We start from the raw sequence: 17391 nt of genomic DNA on the forward strand, positions 1-17391 counted from the left end.
GAGATACACAGGGGAGCAGGGTGCGGCTACCGAGATGCTGATCTTGCAGCAAACAAAACAAGCAGACCTAGAAAACTCACGAGAGCTTCAGCAGCTGGCTGAGCCACAGGCCCTGGTGCTCCCTGACCTGGGGTCCACCCCGGGGCAGATTCTCAGACTGCAAGACAGGGAACCGAAAGCCCAGTGTCCGTCAAACAGGGAAGAAGCGCTAAGCCAGGGCATCCGCGTATGCATCCTGTAGAGGGTGCTGGTAAGGCTGTTCACGGTCCAGCAGTGGCCACCCTGTGCCTGGGAAGCTTGACAAGCACATTTAAAGGCTGGGGCCTAGAGGCCCCTGCCTGGGCAGGGTGGGCAGTGGGGCCAGGAAACCCCAGCGGCCCTCATTGCCACCACTCCCCAGCCTGTGTGCAGCACCCTTGCACGTCCAGGACCCCGGGAGTGCACACTCCTTCACCCCCACACAGGTGTGACAAGCTGGCTCTGGAGGAGGTCTGGGATGCAGGCGCTTCTGGCCTGCCTTGGCCAGCCAGCCTTGAGCCTCTCTCCCGAGCAGAGTGAAGCCTCGTGCTTCCCAGAGGGCTCTCCCAGCTGCACAGGGATCCTCCACCCAGGAAGCCCGTGAGTCACAAAGATCAGGTACATATGACCAAGGGGCATTCCTGAGCTGAGCAGGAGCCACGGGGCCGAGCCAGGCAATGACCCTAGAGAAGTCAGTCTGCCCACAGTGCCTTGTCACTCATCGGGGACCAGGAGCTGACGCAGGCTAGGCCCTCCACCCCTCCAGCCCACTCCTCTGTGGGCCAAGTTCCAGGAGGAGCTGACGTTGGGCAGGTCTGTGGCTGCCCTCCCCACAGGCCCAGGAGCTCTGTATCCAGAGCAGCCCGGGCCAGTGGCCCTGCCCTCTCCCTCCCAATCCTCAGAAGCTGCAGGGGGTGGAGAGGGTGACCCCTGTCTGGTGGCACCGAGCTGCAAATCCTTCCTCCTCCAGGCCTCTTTCCTGCCCCGGCCCCTCCCCAAGAACAAACACCCTGGCTGCCTGGAGCGGACAGTGCCCTACCTGGCCTTGAAGCTGGGCCAATGTGCTCCACTACATAAGCCCAGGCCCCAGAGAGGGAGCACCTTGCCCCACTCCCTCCTCGACTGCGGGCCCACCGTGCCAGCCCCAGGATGGGCACCAGCAGCAGGAGCTGGGCCCTGGTGTGGGCCCTCGCAGCCCTGCTCATGGTGTGGCAGGCAGGTAAGGCCAAAGCCCCTGGCTCTCTCGATGCTGTTTTCCCGCAGGGTAGCCTCTACCTGGGCATTTTCCTGACCAGCTGGACACAATGCCCTCTCCACATGTCTGACACCATGGCCCCCTGGCCTCATGGGACTCCTGGGTCCTCAGCCCAAGTCCCACTCGGGCCAACATAGTGTCAGGAACCAGAGACCAGCTTCAGGTTGGAGCAGGACAGGCCATCAGCAAGGGGCCTGGCTGGGATCTCCCCAGGGCTCTGAGAGGCCCAGCTTCACAGTGAGGAGTGGCAGCCCCGACATGGTCCTCTGCCCAGGACCAGCCTGTCCCCCACAGCTGGGATAACAGCTGGCAGAGCACCCCCAGTGGGGCTGGGCCTCCTGGTAAGGGGGGAGCTATGTCTGGGTAATAGGGCTAGAGCCAAGTGGACAAGTAAGGCCCAGAGCTGCCACCTGAGCCCAGGGCTGACCTGGGTTCCTAACATCCTGCCTGCCTGCCATGCATCTCAGGCCACACAGGCTGCATGGCCCTTGTCACCCAGCTGTCTCTCTTAGCCGTCTATTCTTGGGAAAGCCACTGTGCTAATACTTACTGTCATCAGGGAAAGACATGGCCCCAGTGAGCTGGGCATGGCTGCCTGGGGCCCAGCCTCCCCAGCTCTGCTCCCATTGGGGCTCAGGGCCTGGGCAGACACGAGATCACCTCCTGTGACCAGGAGGCACGGGGGTTCTCAGAGGACTGGGGCTGGGGTGATTCCTTCTCCAGGGCCGGGGAAAGCTGTGGAGGCCATGCCCGCTGCCAGGTCTGGATGCTAGCCTGCTCTGCTCAGCCATGTGCCCCTCTATCCAGGCTCTTGGGGGCCTGCAGGGTGGACCTGCCTCATGAGTGGCTTCCTCCTCTCTGGTTTGTTGGGGGCAAATAAAGCCAGAAGTGGACTTGATTTTTGTCACAGCTGTGGCTGATGGGGTGAGCTGGACCCTGCAGAGGGATTCAGGTCTCTCTCTCCTAGACACATCAGCTCATGGGAGTGCGTATCCAGACCAGGTGCTCCCAGTGGCTGACAGCCGGCATGTCTCTGCCAGTGACAGAGAGGGAGACGCAGGCTGCCTGGCCTGAGGAAGGCCTGCACAGGGCGGATGCACACAGGTTGGGGGTGGTTTGAACCGGGTGTGACACCTGGCATTGTTGAGACTGAAACGGTAGGTGGCAGGGGCCAGGCTGGGCCATCTGTGCTGGGGAGGGGCTGTGGGTCTGGGGCCAGGGGTGCTGAGAGGGAGTGGCCGTGCTTCTGGGAAAAGCAGTCAAGCAGGGTCCTTGAATGGGATTCATGCACGGCCAGTCCCTGCGGTTTCCAGGCTCCAGCAGGACATGGCTGGGAAAATCAAACAGGAGGCTGAGCTGCTGTGGCATCGAGTGAGTGTGGCTGTGTCCAGGCCTGAGTGCCAGAGTGGGGACCTGGCCCCTTGTAGAGCAGCTGGCCTCACCTGAGCCACTAGGGCCCTGGGAGCCTGTGAGGTTGAAGCTGCCCCCTCCAGGCTCCCCAGAAGTCAGGCTGGTGGACGCAGCCTTGCCGAGAGGCAGCGGGCAGTTCAGGTCACCTTGGACAACCATCCCCATACCGGAAGCCGGATACCTGATCTGACTCGTGGTTCCAACTGGGACCTGGCTCTGGTCTTGGGTTTCTGCTAGGTCACACCTGGAAATCTTCAACTGTGGTCCACCCTCACAAAGCTGGTCTTTGTCCCCTGGGACAGGAGGGATGGGGCAGAACCCCCTAGATGGTAGCCATGGTTCAGGGACCAGGACCATTTCCTGATTCCATTCTCTTCCTTGAGCTGGTGGGGGGCATCTGCCCTGTCACTCGAGAGATGAGCGTCACTGGCAGGGGTCACTTTGCCTGGGGGCAGCACAGAGCTCCAAGGCAGCCAGCCAGCTTCTGTGTGTTGAGTGGCAGGGTTGGGGCACACAGTAGGCAGGGCTGCCGGTGCTGGGCCGAGTCCTGTCCAGTTTCCAGAGCTGCTGTGCAGAGATGGGCCTCAGGCCAGAGCCTGTCATGGTCAAGGCTGCTGATAGCTCTGGCTTCTCTTTGATTTCCATCCCCTTTCCTGCAGAGACCCAGGGCCATGAGGAGCTGAGCTTGGGGAACCCAGAACCCACCCAGGACAATCACAGGACAAATAGAGGTATGTGTCCTAGGCTCTGGTATGAGGGCTCCTGACCAGGCAGAGGGTTCCAGCCAGGCAAGGTGACACCTTTTCACATAGCCATGTGTCCCACCAAGACCCTCCTGGATGGTGCCAGGCATAAGGAGTTCCAGAGAAGACAGAGTGTGGAGCACAGGATCAGATGCTCCCATGTGTGTGAGCGAGCACGTGTGCACACACATATATACACGACTCATGCAGACAGAAACACACAGGGCAGGAGTGCTTCCAGGGCCTAGGAGTGTCCAGAGGTGAGCAGTGAAGAATAGGACAGCCCTACCACTGGACCAATGCATTAGTCCTGGGCTCCCCAATGTCCCGGGGTGGCTATCACAGAGGGCAGGGGCCTGGGAAGGGCACTCCAAGTGACCTGGCCCTCACTTGTAGTCTACCTCCCGTCTTCATCTGCCTGGCCTGTGGTCTTCCCACCTACCACCATCATGCCCAGCACAAGCTGTAAGTAGGCGGCACCCCCACCAGCTGGGGTTGGGGTCACAGACCTGGGGGTCAGGGTGGTACAGTGTGGGGCAACCAAGCAGCTCTGGGCAGGGCCCGAGGCTTCCTTGTGGACAGCTGCTGAGCACCCTGGGGCAGAGTGCCCTGTCGCAGGTGGGAGGACTGGTGCGTCAGCGCAGCTCCAAGAGCAGCGTGGTCGCCAGCTTTCCTGCTCCAACACAGGTGCCTGGTCTCTGTGGGGCTGGCACAGAGTGGGCAGAGGGCGTGGGGTGGGGACATGCAGAGGTGGCTCCATCACACGGCTCCCTGCAGCCCTGAACCGGGCCCACAACGGGCGGGTGTGCAGCACCTGGGGCGACTTCCACTACAAGACCTTCGACGGGGACATCTTCCGCTTCCCCGGCCTGTGCAACTACGTGTTCTCTGCCCACTGTGGAGCTGCCTACGAGGACTTCAACCTGCAGATGCGCCGCAGCTTGGCAGGCTCCAGTTCCACCATCAGCCGCATTGTCCTCAAGACCCAGGGGCTGGTGCTGGAGCTGTCCCACAGCTCTGTCCTTGTCAATGGACAGCGGTGAGCAGGGCCCTGGGGAGCCACCACCAGTCTTCTGGGCCCCAATCCCTCGCCACTACCACGACTCCCAGGTGGGGCCAGGACCAGAGCTGGAAGGGCACTGGGACCCACTCATGCCCTGCTGAGGGAGGATTGGAACTTTCTTCCCAGGGAGGAGCTGCCCTACAGCCGTGCTGGCTTCCTGGTAGAGCAGAGTGGTGACTATGTGAAGGTCAGCGTCCGGCTGCTGCTGACCTTTCTGTGGAATGGGAGGGACAGTGCCCTGGTAAGCATCATCATCATAGGGACACACAGGGGGTTGGAGGGGAACTTTCTGACCCCCAGGGCAGGTGGAATGGGGGGACATACCAGGCAGGCCCTGGAGCCAGGGGCCATGTGACCAAATGGAGCTGCCCCTGTTCTGCCCTCAGCTGGAACTGGACTCTAAGTATGCCAACCAGACATGTGGGCTGTGCGGAGACTTCAACGGGTTCCCAGCCAGCAATGAATTCTTTGTCCACAGTGAGTGCTGCCTGGAGGCCAGGGACCAGGGACCAGTGTGCCCAGCCAGCCAAGGGCCAACAGTCCCAGGAAGCCCAGGAAGGCAGATTTGGGCAGGGGCACCGGCATGGAGGGAGGTGGGGCAGGTATGCCATTCTGGGGGTGTGGGATTCTGGGTGTGGGATTCTCCTGTTGGCTGACTGCAGGGGGTCCGTCTCCCGGCTCCTGAGCCTGCAGCTCTACCCACACACCATCTCCCCTGCTCCTGAGCCTGCAGCTCTACCCACACACCATCTCCCCTGCTCCTGAGCCTGCAGCTCTACCCACACACCATCTCCCCTGCTCCTGAGCCTGCAGCTCTACCCACACACCATCTCCCCTGCTCCTGAGCCTGCAGCTCTACCCACACACCATCTCCCCTGCTCCTGAGCCTGCAGCTCTACCCACACACCATCTCCCCTGCTCCTGAGCCTGCAGCTCTACCCACACACCATCTCCCCTGCTCCTGAGCCTGCAGCTCTACCCACACTGTGCTTTCTCTCTGGTAGACACCAGGCTGAGCCCTCTCCAGTTTGGGAACCTGCAGAAGCTGGATGGTCCTACGGAGACTTGCCAGGACCCCCTGCCCTCCCTGGACAACAACTGCACATATGAAGTGAGCGCTTTCTCCATGTGACCCCAGGGGGTAGGAACAGCAGGAGGCCTTGGCAGCTGATGTGGGACCATGGCACAGTCAGGCCATGGTCTAAGGTCTGAGGAGCGTCCTTGCCTGACAGAGGAGAGTGGGTCTCTGGTTCCCATACAGTCAGGGGCTGGGCACTGGTGTTTGGACCCCAGGAAGGCAGGCAGCCCAACGCCCACCAGCAGAACAGAGTGGGCATGGGAAGTTGGGTGAATCTAGGGCACACATGCTCCAGGTGGGTGGGTGGCATACACCAGAAGCCCAAGTGCCTGCTTCTATCAGGTTGGGCCAAGGAGGCACCCGGAGATCCCAGAACAAGAAGCCCTTACCAATATCACAGAGGACTCCTCCTTTGGATGTGGCCTGGAATGGGTAGGTGGGTGAATGGGTGGGTGGGTGGGTGAGTGGAAGGAATCTCAAGGGGAAGGAGGGATTCCTTGGTCTGGTCTGTAAGGGGCAGTGTCCCCCGATAAGCACCGTGGCAATCCTACAGCCTCCCTGTCCCCCCCCCCCCGCCAGGAGGACATCTGCCACTGCACCCTGCTGGGCCCGGCCTTCGCTGAGTGCAATAAGCTGGTGGACCCCGATCCGTATGTGACCGCCTGTGTCCAGGATCTGTGCCACTGCCCCACATGCCCCTGTGCTACCATTGCCGAGTATTCCCGCCAGTGTGCCCAAGCAGGGGGCCAGCCACAGAACTGGAGGGGCCCCAAACTCTGCCGTGAGTGCCCCCCACAGGGCCCAGGGCATACACTGGGAGCCAGTGCCCGGCATCTGGCTGGAGAGACAACAGGGAAGAAATGGCTATTCAGGGGCCCCAAAAAGAGGAGCAAGTGAGGAGAGAGGCAGGTGGCAGGATAGCTGTGGAGACAACACGGAAGTGAAACCTCGGGGGCTGGGGGCCCAGAGGGAGGACCTGGACCTCAGGCACAGTGAGCAGACATGTGTCAGGACCTCAGGGCATGGTGGGAAGAAGGGCATGTGGGAGGCATTGGGCCCAGGCGTCCCTCACATCCTGCCTCTCCCAGGAGACACCTTTTGGGGACCTTGGTGGACATGGAGGCAGGGAATGGGTGCAGTCCCAGCTGACCTGAGTGGTTGGCTGGGACACCTGGGCTAAGGGCCGCCTCCTTATTGCAGCACGGACGTGCCCCATGAACATGCAGCACCAGGAGTGTGGCTCATCCTGCACAGACACCTGCTCCAACCCCCAGCGCTCCCAGCTCTGCGAGGACCACTGTGTGGCCGGCTGCTTCTGCCCTCCAGGCAGGCCTGTGCCCTTAGCCCCACCTTCAGGGTCACTGTCTCCAACATCTGACCCCTGCATCTGCTGAGGGCCCAGGACAGCCCTCCTCACCTTGGAGGGCTGGAGGGCCCTACCTGGGGTCCCACCCAAGGGTCAAGGTTGGGGTGGGCACTGTTAGGAAGCCAGAGACCTGATGTCCTGTGGGAGGAGGCAGCACAGGTGTCACAGAGCCCAGGAGCCAGGTGGAGAAGCAGGCCAGAGGACACAGTGCTCACCCCAAGTCACCAGGGTTCAAGCAGGGGCAGTGTCCCAGTCTAGGGGCTCTTCTTCTACTTCTGAGGCTGTGGTTGGTCTTCTTAGAGGCAAGATGCCCCCACACCCTGGGAAGGTGACCTTTCTCTATGCCTCAGTGTCCCCAGCTGTGCACAGGGGGGCCCTGTGCTCACTAGCCCCCTCATCCCTTCCCAGGCATGGTGCTGGACGACATCACGCACTCTGGCTGCCTGCCTCTGGCACAGTGCCCCTGCACCCACAGCGGCCACACCTACATGCCCGGGACCTCCTTTACTACCACCTGCAGCTCCTGGTGGGCCCCCAGCCTTGACAGGGTGGGAGGGGTGGGCCCACCTCTTCCCCACACCCCTCCTGCTTACGGTCTTTCCACCCAGTACCTGCTTTGGGGGTCTGTGGCAATGTCAGGACCAGCCGTGCCCTGGCACCTGCTCTGTGCAGGGAGGGTCCCACATCTCTACCTATGACAAGAAGACATACGATGTCCACGGAGACTGCAGCTACCTTCTGTCCAAGGTGCGGCCCCGGCAGGGCCTCTGGGCCCCTCAGCCCTCCCACCCTAGTGAGGGTTCCTGGTGGCTGTCTGCTTGGGGGCACTCCCCTGCTGGGAGGGAAGCCCCAGGCCCCGAGACAAGCTGCCTGGAGGTGACCTGGTGCCCAGGCCACTTTTCCACGGGGTCACATCCAGCCCTCATCAGCACTGGGCATAGGGATGCTCCTGTCCCACACTCAGCTCACACACATGCCGTCTCCCAACAGAAATGTGCCGACAGCAGCTTCACTGTGCTGGCCGAGCTGCGGAAATGCGGCCGGACAGACACAGAGAACTGTCTCAGAGGAGTGACACTCAGCCTCAATGGTGGGGACACGGTGAGAGACCAGTCCTGGGCACCACCATGCCCTGGGCTGGGAGTAGCAGAGGTGGGAGGCCTGGGAGATGAGTCAGATCCCCTGCTTTGGCTCCCGGGGCAGCCACTTCCCAGGTGGACAGTTCTGGGGCCCACCATGCCTGTCACCCCGAGCTTCCCTCTGGCTCTGTCCCTGTGGGGTCCCCAGGCCAGAGCTCGCTCCCCTTTGGGTGGCCAGCTGGGGCTGTCAGCCACAACAGCTCTTCCAGCCACTGACCGCGACCCCGCCCCTCCAGACCATCCGGATCCAGGCCAGCGGTGGCGTGTTCATGAACTCCATTTACACCCAGCTGCCTGTGTCAGCAGGTGCGTAGCTTCCTGAGACGCCGGGCTAGGTTCAGCACCTCCCAAATAGGGTCAGCCCCTGAGCCCAGCAGGGTCCAGCTCTTCCCCCGCAAGTCCTTCATGGCCTCTTACCTACAACTTGGGGGTGGCAAAGGTCCTGCCCCAGGATGCTGTGGGGACCTGCCCTCTTGGGAGGTTAGCAGTCCTTCAGGACCTGTGAATCCTGTGGGCCACAGGCAGGAGAGCTCCTGCCTCTGCTGCAGGGTCTAGCAGGGTGGCTGGGCCCAGTTGCAACCTGTCCCAGGCAGCGCTGCCTGTCTGGCTAGCCAGGCTTCAAGTACCCCTGACAACCCACCCCTCCACCACAGCCAACATCACCATCTTCAGACCCACGTCCTTCTTCATCCTGGTGCAGACAGGCCTTGGCCTGCAGGTGCAGGTGCAGCTGGTGCCCCTCATGCAGGTGTATCTCAGGCTGGATCCCGCCTACCATGGCCAGATGTGTGGTGAGGCCCTGGTGGTTTGGGGGCTGGGCTGGGGAGGAGGTCTGTACACAGCTGGAGGCTGCAAGGCAGTGGGTAGACAGAGGCTGGCAGTGGACAGGGAGTGCTGGAGACCCCAGCATCAGCCCAGGATGCCTGACAGCTGACTGGTGGCCAGGGAAGTGGCCAAAAAGCAGAGAGCAAGCTGTGCTGTCCCAGCTCAGGCCAGCCTCTACCCAGCTTATCTGCAGATGGTTCTGGAAGCAACCCCAGGGGAGTTCCCCCTTGATCTGCCTTGAGGATTGGGGAGGACAGGCTGAGTAGACAACTTGCTGTACCTGCTGCCTGGCTCCTGCCCCCAGGGCTGTGTGGGAACTTCAACCAGAACCAAGCTGATGACTTCATGGCCCTCAGTGGCGTGGTGGAAGGCACAGGTGCCGCCTTCTCCAACACCTGGAAGACCCAGGCTGCCTGCCCCAATGCCAAGAACATCTTCGAGGACCCCTGCTCACTCAGTGTGGAGAATGGTACCCTCTCCCCCACAAGCCCACCAGGCAGCCCTGACTGACCTGGGACCACAGGGACTCTGGCAGGGCTTGAGTGGCCTTATGTAGGCAGATAGCATGAGCGGGTTAGTTAAGGAGGGAGGCTCCCTGGGCATGATGGTGGAAGCCCACATTCCAGCCCCATTCCCTGGCTGAGAGGCCAGTGAGGGGCAGTAGCCACTTCTCTCCCTCTCCAGAGAACTACGCCCAGCACTGGTGCTCACTGCTGACCAACCGCACAGGCCCCTTCTCCGCTTGCCACTCCACCATCAACCCCTCATCCTTCTACTCGGTCAGAGTCCATTAGCGGCTGGGGTGGGCTGTGGGGGGCGGCTGGAGAGGAGCCCTTGGAGCATCCCTGCCTCATCAGGGCCTCATTCCCCCCGCCACACACACACACACACTGCCGCCCGTGGATTGGGAGAGCCCTGAAGGGAGAACTGCCCATTTGGAGCTGACGGACAGCATGGGCATGTATCCAGAAGCAAGAGTCCTGGAAGCTCCCGGAGAGGGTCCTTCTGGCCTTAGGCTCCATGTGTACATCTGCTCTGTGTCAACACTTCACTCTCACGAGGACGCCAGTCACTGGAAGAGGGCCACGGCTTGGCCTTGACTTTACTCCGTTCTTTGCACACTTGGCCTGTCCATAGGAGCTGGGAAGAACTCTGGGGCACCTTTTTGCAGACACAATTTAACCCACAACAGGTGGCTTGGGGGTCACTTTTCTGGAAGTCCAAAGCTCTAAAAAGCATGTAACCCTAGCCCTGGGGGTGTTCTCTGATGACAGAGCCAAGCTCACCCCCATGCCCATCCTGTTGACACTGCCTCTCACCAGACCCTTCCTCAGTTTCCCCTTCCCACCTAGCCACACACACCCCCACAGATCATCCTGAGTGAAGTATCTCCATGCAAGTTGGGCCTGTCCTAGTCCTGTGGACCCCAGATTTACCCAGTCCCGACCTGGCCTTCAGAGCAGACTCCACTCTGCTGGCCTGCCACCACTTCTCCAAGATGACCTCAAGCTCTGTTCCTAACATGAGGCCCTCCTGTCAAGTCCCCCACATGGGCCATCTGTCTTTGAGTCCTGACCCTGAGTGGATTAAGGGGGGAAGAAATAATGGGGATGAGGGACCCTGGGGACTAGGTCCCTGACCCTGATGTCTCTGGCCCCCAGAACTGCATGTTCGACACGTGCAACTGCGAGAAGAGCGAGGACTGCATGTGCGCGGCCCTGTCCTCCTACGTGCAGGCCTGTGCTGCTGAGGGCGTGCTGCTGCGTGGCTGGAGGGCCGGTGTCTGCAGTGAGTGCCAGCTGTCTAGGCCTCATGGGTGGGAGTGGGGCTTGCGGGCCTTGGTGGGGGACAGTGATGGCTTACTGGATTCTTGGCCAAGAGCTTGGTGTGTCCCCACCCAACCTCATGAGGACGTTCGCTGTTCCAGTCAGAGGAGGTGGGGGGTTGGGCCAGGTGGCCAGCCACTGACCTGTCCCTCACCCTTACCCACACAGCCAAGTACATGAGCAATTGCCCCAAGTCTCAGAGCTACCAGTATGTGGTGGACACCTGCCCGCCCACCTGCCGTGCCCTGAGTGAGGCCGACACCACCTGCAGTGTCAGCTTTGTGCCTGTGGATGGCTGCACCTGCCCGGAGAACACCTTCCTGGATGACGCAGGCCTGTGCGTGCCCGCCCAGAAGTGCCCCTGCTACCTGCACGGCACCATGGTGGCCAATGGGGAGACCGTGCAGGAAAACAGCATGGTGTGGTAAGGAGGGCCATGGATGGGGCGGGCCTGAGCTCCCTGCACCCCTCGCCCCTCCAAGCCACCCTCACAACTCATTGCTGCCCCAGCCCAGGCAGGCAGGGTCTGGCTGCAGGTCTGTCCATGCCAGATATTTCTGTGCCCCATCCCATCCCCGAAGGGATCTGAGACACAAAGGGACCAGGCTGGGGGAGGACACCTGCCAGGCCCTCTACCAAGAGGTCTGGAGGTTGTGTGAGGGTCTTGGGGATCAGAGAGTGGTGGTGCTATGTGCCTGGTGGGCCTCCTGCCAGGCAGTTCTCACTGGGGCCAGCAGGGTGTGCCCGACCCCACTCTCTCCCTGCCTTGAAGGCAGTTTCTTCACCAGCCCTGTCAGTCAGTTTCCATCACCGTGACATGAAACCTGAGGCCAACCTATGCTGAGGGTTACTCTAGCCATAGTTTTGGAGGTTGCAGGCTGGCTCTGCTGCTGTGTGAGGCAGGATGTTGTGGCAAACTTGCACACTGCATGGCGGGGAGCCAGAGACTGAGAGAGGGGCCAGGGTCCCACATCCCCTCAACATCCCCTTTACCTGCCCCAGTGACCTCGCTCCTCCACTCCTCCCCATAGCTCCAAAGACTGGCTGCCAAGCCTTTGGCATGCAGGCCTTTCAGTGACATTCTGGGTCCAAATGGTAGGACAAGCTGAGGGCCATGTCCTCCTCCCTCTGTCCAGCTGCCTTCCTGAACATGCACCTGCCTTTTCCGGGTGGGGACCTCCACAGAGGCCCCAGGAGCAGCTTCCCCGTCTCTTCAGGAGGTGGGGCGGCCTGGAGAGGGCCGGCCCTTGGGGGGTGCAGGAAGCCTGGGGTGGAGTCTGTGGGAGACGCTTGGTCCAGAGCAGGCTGGCCTGTCTCTTGCAGCTCATGTGCAGATGGGAAGCTGAGCTGCCTGGGAGCCCTGACGCAGAAGGCCGTATTTGGTAAAGCACCTGCCCTGCCCAGCGCCCTGGGGCCATCAGTCCCTGCCTAGACCCTGCCTCAGGCCCAGCAGAGTTGCTCAAGGTGGAGAAAGGCCAGGAGTCTGTCCCACAGTGCAGAGGTTGCCCTTGAGGTTGGGGTCCTGAGCTACACCACCTGGGCAGCATTCACAGTGACCTGGGCAGCATTCACAGCAGCAGGATGGAGTCAGCCGACTTGGGGTCCAGGGCGACTCTATCCCTGGGCCCCTCCCAAGTGCTTGATCTCCCCAGGGTGTGTGGCGCCCATGATGTATCTGGACTGCAGCAATGTCTCAGCGGGCACCCCAGGGGTCGAGTGCCTCAGGAGCTGCCACTCCTTGGACATGGACTGTGTGAGTCTTTCCGGGCACAGCCATGGCACAGCTCATGGCCCCAGTAGAGATCCTAAGCTAGGGGGATGCAGCCTGTAATGTTCCTGGTCCTGATGCCTCTGGGGGACCAATGGCTGTGAGCTTTGTGGACCCAGATATGCCACACCTGTGTGGCTTCTGTTTGGACACTCCTAGGATGGACAGTATCCACTGGGTGTCCTAAAACCCTGAACTGAGGCAAACAGGCCTCTCCTAGTCCCTGACCCAGACTCCCTGTGCCCCATAGTTCAGCACACACTGTGTCTCAGGCTGCGTGTGTCCCCCGGGGCTGGTGGCAGATGGGAGTGGGGGCTGCGTTGCCAAGGAAGACTGTCCCTGTGTCCACAATGAGGCATCCTACAAGCCGGGGGCCACCATCCGGGTCGACTGCAACACCTGGTAGGTCTGGATCCCCTTAGTCAGCGGGCTTGGAGGTGTACATGGGGACAGTGACTTGAAATGGCCTGGGTGTAGCAGACAGCCTTGGCAGGTGGCCATGCTTATAGGACCCCATTCTGTGGAGAAGGGGCCTGGGTCTCTGACCCAAGGTGACAGGATGCATGCCCACAGCAAGGTTGCCCTTGCCACAAGTATGCCCCTGAGCCTGGAGGGGGCAGAATGCAGGCACAGGGATGGCAGCAGCCTCAGAGGCAAGCTCTGTGAGCAACCCCCACCCCACCGTCTAACAGCACCTGCAGGAACCGCCGGTGGGAGTGCAGCAGCCAGCCCTGCCTGGGCACCTGTGTGGCCTACGGGGATGGCCACTTTATCACCTTTGATGGCGAGCGCTACAGCTTCGAAGGCAGCTGCCAATACACCCTGGCCCAGGTGGGTGCTCCCACCTCTCCCCAAGGCTGTGGCTGGGGCCCATGACCCTGGCCCAGGTGGGTGCCCCCACCTCTCCCCAAGGCTGTGGCTGGGGCCCATGACCCTGGCCCAGGTGGGTGCTCCCACCTCTCCCCAAGGCTGTGGCTGGGGCCCATGACCCTGGCCCAGGTGGGTGCCCCCACCTCTCCCCAAGGCTGGTGGCTGCGGCCCATGACCCTGGCCCAGGTGGGTGCTCCCACCTCTCCCCAAGGCTGTGGCTGGGGCCCATGACCCTGGCCCAGGTGGGTGCTCCCACCTCTCCCCAAGGCTGGTGGCTGGGGCCCATGACCAGCCTCTTCTCTTCCTGCCCAGGACTACTGTGGGGGCAATGGCAGCTCCAGCGGGACTTTCCGCGTCACCACTGAGAACGTCCCCTGTGGGACCACAGGAACTACCTGCTCCAAGGCCATCAGACTCTTCCTGGGGGTGAGCGCACATGAGCAACCCCTGCAGCCCCCCAGCCTGAACTCCACCCTGGGCTCTCTGCCACAGTGCTGTTCCCATGGTGCTTGTTCGTAGCGGACATGCCCAAGCCCAGGACTCAGGACAGCAGATGCTTGCTGCCTCTCCATCCTGGGGCCAGAGGTCCCAGATGAGAAATGCAGGGTCAGGCTCCTGAGAGGCCTGGGAGGGCCCTTCATGGCTTGTCAGTTCTAGGGACCTCAGTGTCCTTGTCCTGTGGCCATTCCACTCCAGTCTCTGCCTGTGTCTCCTCATGGCCTTCACTGTGTGTGCTCTCCTCTCTCTCATAAGTATATTGCCATGTAACGCAGGCTGATCCCATTTCAAGATCCTTCTCTGAATCACCTGCCAAGACCCCCTTCCCCACAAGGTCACAGTAACATAGCCTGGGGATTCAACTGTGGACCAATTTTTCGGGGGGGGGGGGCATAATTCACCCTACCATGCCTGGGGCACTCCTTTCAGAAAAAGCATTCACGAGGCAGAAAGAAGAGCTCTGGATCAGGGCGCTTCCCCCTTGAAGGATGGGGAGGAGCTGAGAAGGCAACAATAGGTCGGACAAGGGGAGTGGGGGGTGGCATGGGGTACAGGGCTGGACAGAGTGGGCCTTTGGGGGCTCCTCAGCTAGTACACAGCCTGACATTCCCACAGCCTCCCCTAGCTACCAGCACTTCCTGCCATCCTCCGGCCAAACTCCCTCCACCAGGGTTCCTTACACCTCAATCCCCTGTGTGCGTGAACTCCCTGGCTGGAGAGGGTCCTCAGGGTTGGCAGGCTGGCTTCTGGCCCCTAGCAACCTGCAGCTGTTGTCCCTGTGTGCCTCCATCTGCAGAGCTATGAGATGATCCTCCACGAGGGGGGCTTCAAGGTGTTGGAAAGGGGGCAGGGTGGGGATCTGCCCTACAAGATCCGCTACATGGGCATCTTCCTGGTCATCGAGACCCGCAGTGGACTGGTGGTGTCCTGGGACCGGAAGACCAGCGTGTTCATCGGTCTGCATCAGCATTACAAGGTGAGTGCAGGCCAGCAAGGGCTTCCTCCTCACCTGGCCTGGAAGGAGAGATCACCTACACAGCCAGGTTCCAGAGTGAAGAGTTGAGCCACATTCACCGACAGGTGCTTTGGAGCCTGGGATGGATGCTGGTTCTGTCCACTGGCCTTTGCTATGGCAGAGGGCTCTCTGGGGTACCCCACGACCTGCTTCACACCTTGTGCCCATGCAAGTTCCCTTGGTGCTGCCCAGGGGAGCTGGGTGCCCTCCCTCTTCTGCTCCTGGCCAGGCTCTGTGCCCAGCCTCCCTTCTCCCTGTGCTTCTGCAGGGCAGGGTCTGCGGCCTGTGTGGGAACTTCGATGGCAATGCCCTCAATGACTTCACCACACGGAGCCAGGCCGTGGTGAGCGATGTGCTAGAGTTTGGAAACAGTTGGAAGTTCTCCCCGTCCTGCCCGGACGCCCTGGTGCCCAAGGACCCCTGTACCACCAACCCTTACCGCAAGGCCTGGGCCCAGAAGCAGTGCAGCATCATCCACAGTGCCACCTTCGCCACCTGCCACTCTCAGGTGGGGCTCAGAAAGACCCACAGCTCTGGGCCTGGTGGGCATGGGCAGCAGATCGTAGCCTCTGGGTAGGGATGTGGATGCGGCGGGCCTCGGAGGATAGTCTTGACCTGACTGCATCCCACAGCACAGGGTCCTGCATTCCGGATTCCAGTCTGGCTCTCCCACTAGGCAGGCTCTGTGATCTTTGTGCCAAGCATGGAAGTGTCTTCATTGTTTTGGGACCTATCCTTGAGCACAGCTCTCATCAAAGCTTCCCAGGGAGGGATCCCTGACATATCCTGTGACAATCTCCAGAAATGCCCAGGCCGCAACACAAACAGAAAGCTAGCAGGGGGGTCTCCTAGAGGAAGTGGGGGTAGTTTTCAGTAGAGACTTCCAAATATCATTTCCCGTGGCTTTAACTAATACTGAAGTATCCACTCAGGGGCATGGCTTCCTCATTCAGGATCCTAAGTGGTAGTGAGAGGAGGGTAGCTCATGCAGGAGCAGCTGCTAGTTAACATACAAAGTGACCTTTGCTGAGGTCACTCCCCACGGCCCGTCCTTAGACGCAGGTAGCTGCATGCAGGTAACTTCCATTGACTTGGAAGATGCTTAGTGGCTGACAAAACTGACCTCAGCTTTGAAGGCTGCCATGTGAGGTACGGAAAAAATTGGATCCACCTATGGGTCTACTGTCCAGAAGAATGTGAGTTGGGGCTGCCCCTCCTTGACCTAGACAATGGGCAGCTCCTTGTTGTCCAGGCAGGTTAACCATGTGGCCCAAAGTGCAGTTTAGAGTTAAGCAATACTTGTAATCTGGCATGAGCTGTCCAACCCAGTACTTCCTCAGGACACATCCTGGGTGCCAGGCTCAGCCCAGCGAATGGGAACAGAACCTGCTAGCATGGAGCTCACCTTTGGGAGTGAGACAGCCAGGCGGTCAGGGTGGGCTCTGCATAGGAGCCTGGCAGGGAGTCACCAAGGCCATGGGAGCAGCAGTCCAGGGAATGAGTCAGCTAGCAAGATGGTAGAGGGGGCCAGGAGGCTTGTAGGCTGGAGCAGAGCAAACCAAAGGCTTGAGAGCAGAGAGGCAACCAGGGATGGCTCGTGTCCCTGGCAGGTCTGGAAACTGCACCACATGAGCAGGTTCATATAAGAAGGTCTGAGGAGCATGAGTATGGGTGCCCAAGTGGACAGGTGCCCAGGTGAGCTGCAGAGGAGGTGCTGGGCAGCTCCCATTTGGGATACTCTAAAGATACTTGAAGCCCAGGATCCAGGATCTTGGACCACTGGTGTGGGATTGACCTACCACTGGCTGCAGAAACTTGCCCAGGGCCAGCTGGCTCCTGACCACGGCACACGTTGCCCTCTCCCTTTGCTCCAGGTCGACTCCACCAAGTACTACGAGGCCTGTGTGCATGATGCGTGTGCCTGTGACTCGGGAGGAGATTGTGAGTGCTTCTGCACTGCTGTGGCTGCCTATGCCCAGGCCTGCCACGAAGCTGGCGTGTGTGTGTCCTGGAGGACACCAGATGTCTGCCGTGAGTAGGGGCTCTGCCCATGTGCTGAAGGGCATGGAGGTGGGAGGTGGGGCTGTAGCCTCTGTACCCACATGCAGGCTCTGGGACTGCCTGGCAAGCAGACACACAGACAACCAGTGTGTGTGAGACTGCATACACATGCGCGTCCACCTGCACAGCTGTAAACATAGGCAGATCAGACAGACTCTCCATAACAATGTGGTTCCCAATAAAAAAGGAGCTACAAAGGCAGGGCTAGGGATGGCACCTCAAGCCCTACATACCTGGGCTCAGCCCAGGATGGGCCCTGGGGACATGCCAAGGGAGGTAGCTTGGCAGGCACACGCTTAGCCTCCACTCTTTGTGCCCAGCGCTATTCTGTGACTACTACAACCCCCGTGGGGAGTGTGAGTGGCACTACCAGCCCTGTGGGGCCCCCTGCCTGAGAACCTGCCGGAACCCCAGTGCACACTGCCTGTTTGACATGCCTGGCCTGGAAGGTAAGAG

At 60.8% G+C, this 17391-nt stretch overlaps 1 protein-coding gene across 1 annotated transcript in view; it reads left to right on the plus strand.

Moving 5' to 3' along the window:
- The first annotated feature begins 1167 nt into the window (after nt 1–1167).
- The window catches only part of Muc5b (mucin 5B, oligomeric mucus/gel-forming), a 32225-nt gene continuing 16001 nt past the window's right edge, over nt 1168–17391 (plus strand). Inside the window, 26 exon segments of the mRNA XM_078048866.1 lie at nt 1168–1237; nt 3343–3414; nt 4204–4465; nt 4616–4730; nt 4876–4966; nt 5494–5600; nt 6147–6348; nt 6768–6893; nt 7342–7459; nt 7542–7680; nt 7924–8034; nt 8309–8378; nt 8726–8863; nt 9202–9366; nt 9582–9676; nt 10559–10685; nt 10892–11147; nt 12047–12105; nt 12376–12476; nt 12742–12893; nt 13184–13322; nt 13674–13787; nt 14656–14835; nt 15143–15382; nt 16749–16905; nt 17256–17384. Coding sequence (XP_077904992.1) covers nt 1168–1237; nt 3343–3414; nt 4204–4465; nt 4616–4730; nt 4876–4966; nt 5494–5600; nt 6147–6348; nt 6768–6893; nt 7342–7459; nt 7542–7680; nt 7924–8034; nt 8309–8378; nt 8726–8863; nt 9202–9366; nt 9582–9676; nt 10559–10685; nt 10892–11147; nt 12047–12105; nt 12376–12476; nt 12742–12893; nt 13184–13322; nt 13674–13787; nt 14656–14835; nt 15143–15382; nt 16749–16905; nt 17256–17384 — 3535 coding nt within the window.

This window comes from Ictidomys tridecemlineatus, chromosome 4 (genome assembly GCF_052094955.1).
Source record: "Ictidomys tridecemlineatus isolate mIctTri1 chromosome 4, mIctTri1.hap1, whole genome shotgun sequence".
Lineage (NCBI taxonomy): Eukaryota > Metazoa > Chordata > Mammalia > Rodentia > Sciuridae > Ictidomys > Ictidomys tridecemlineatus.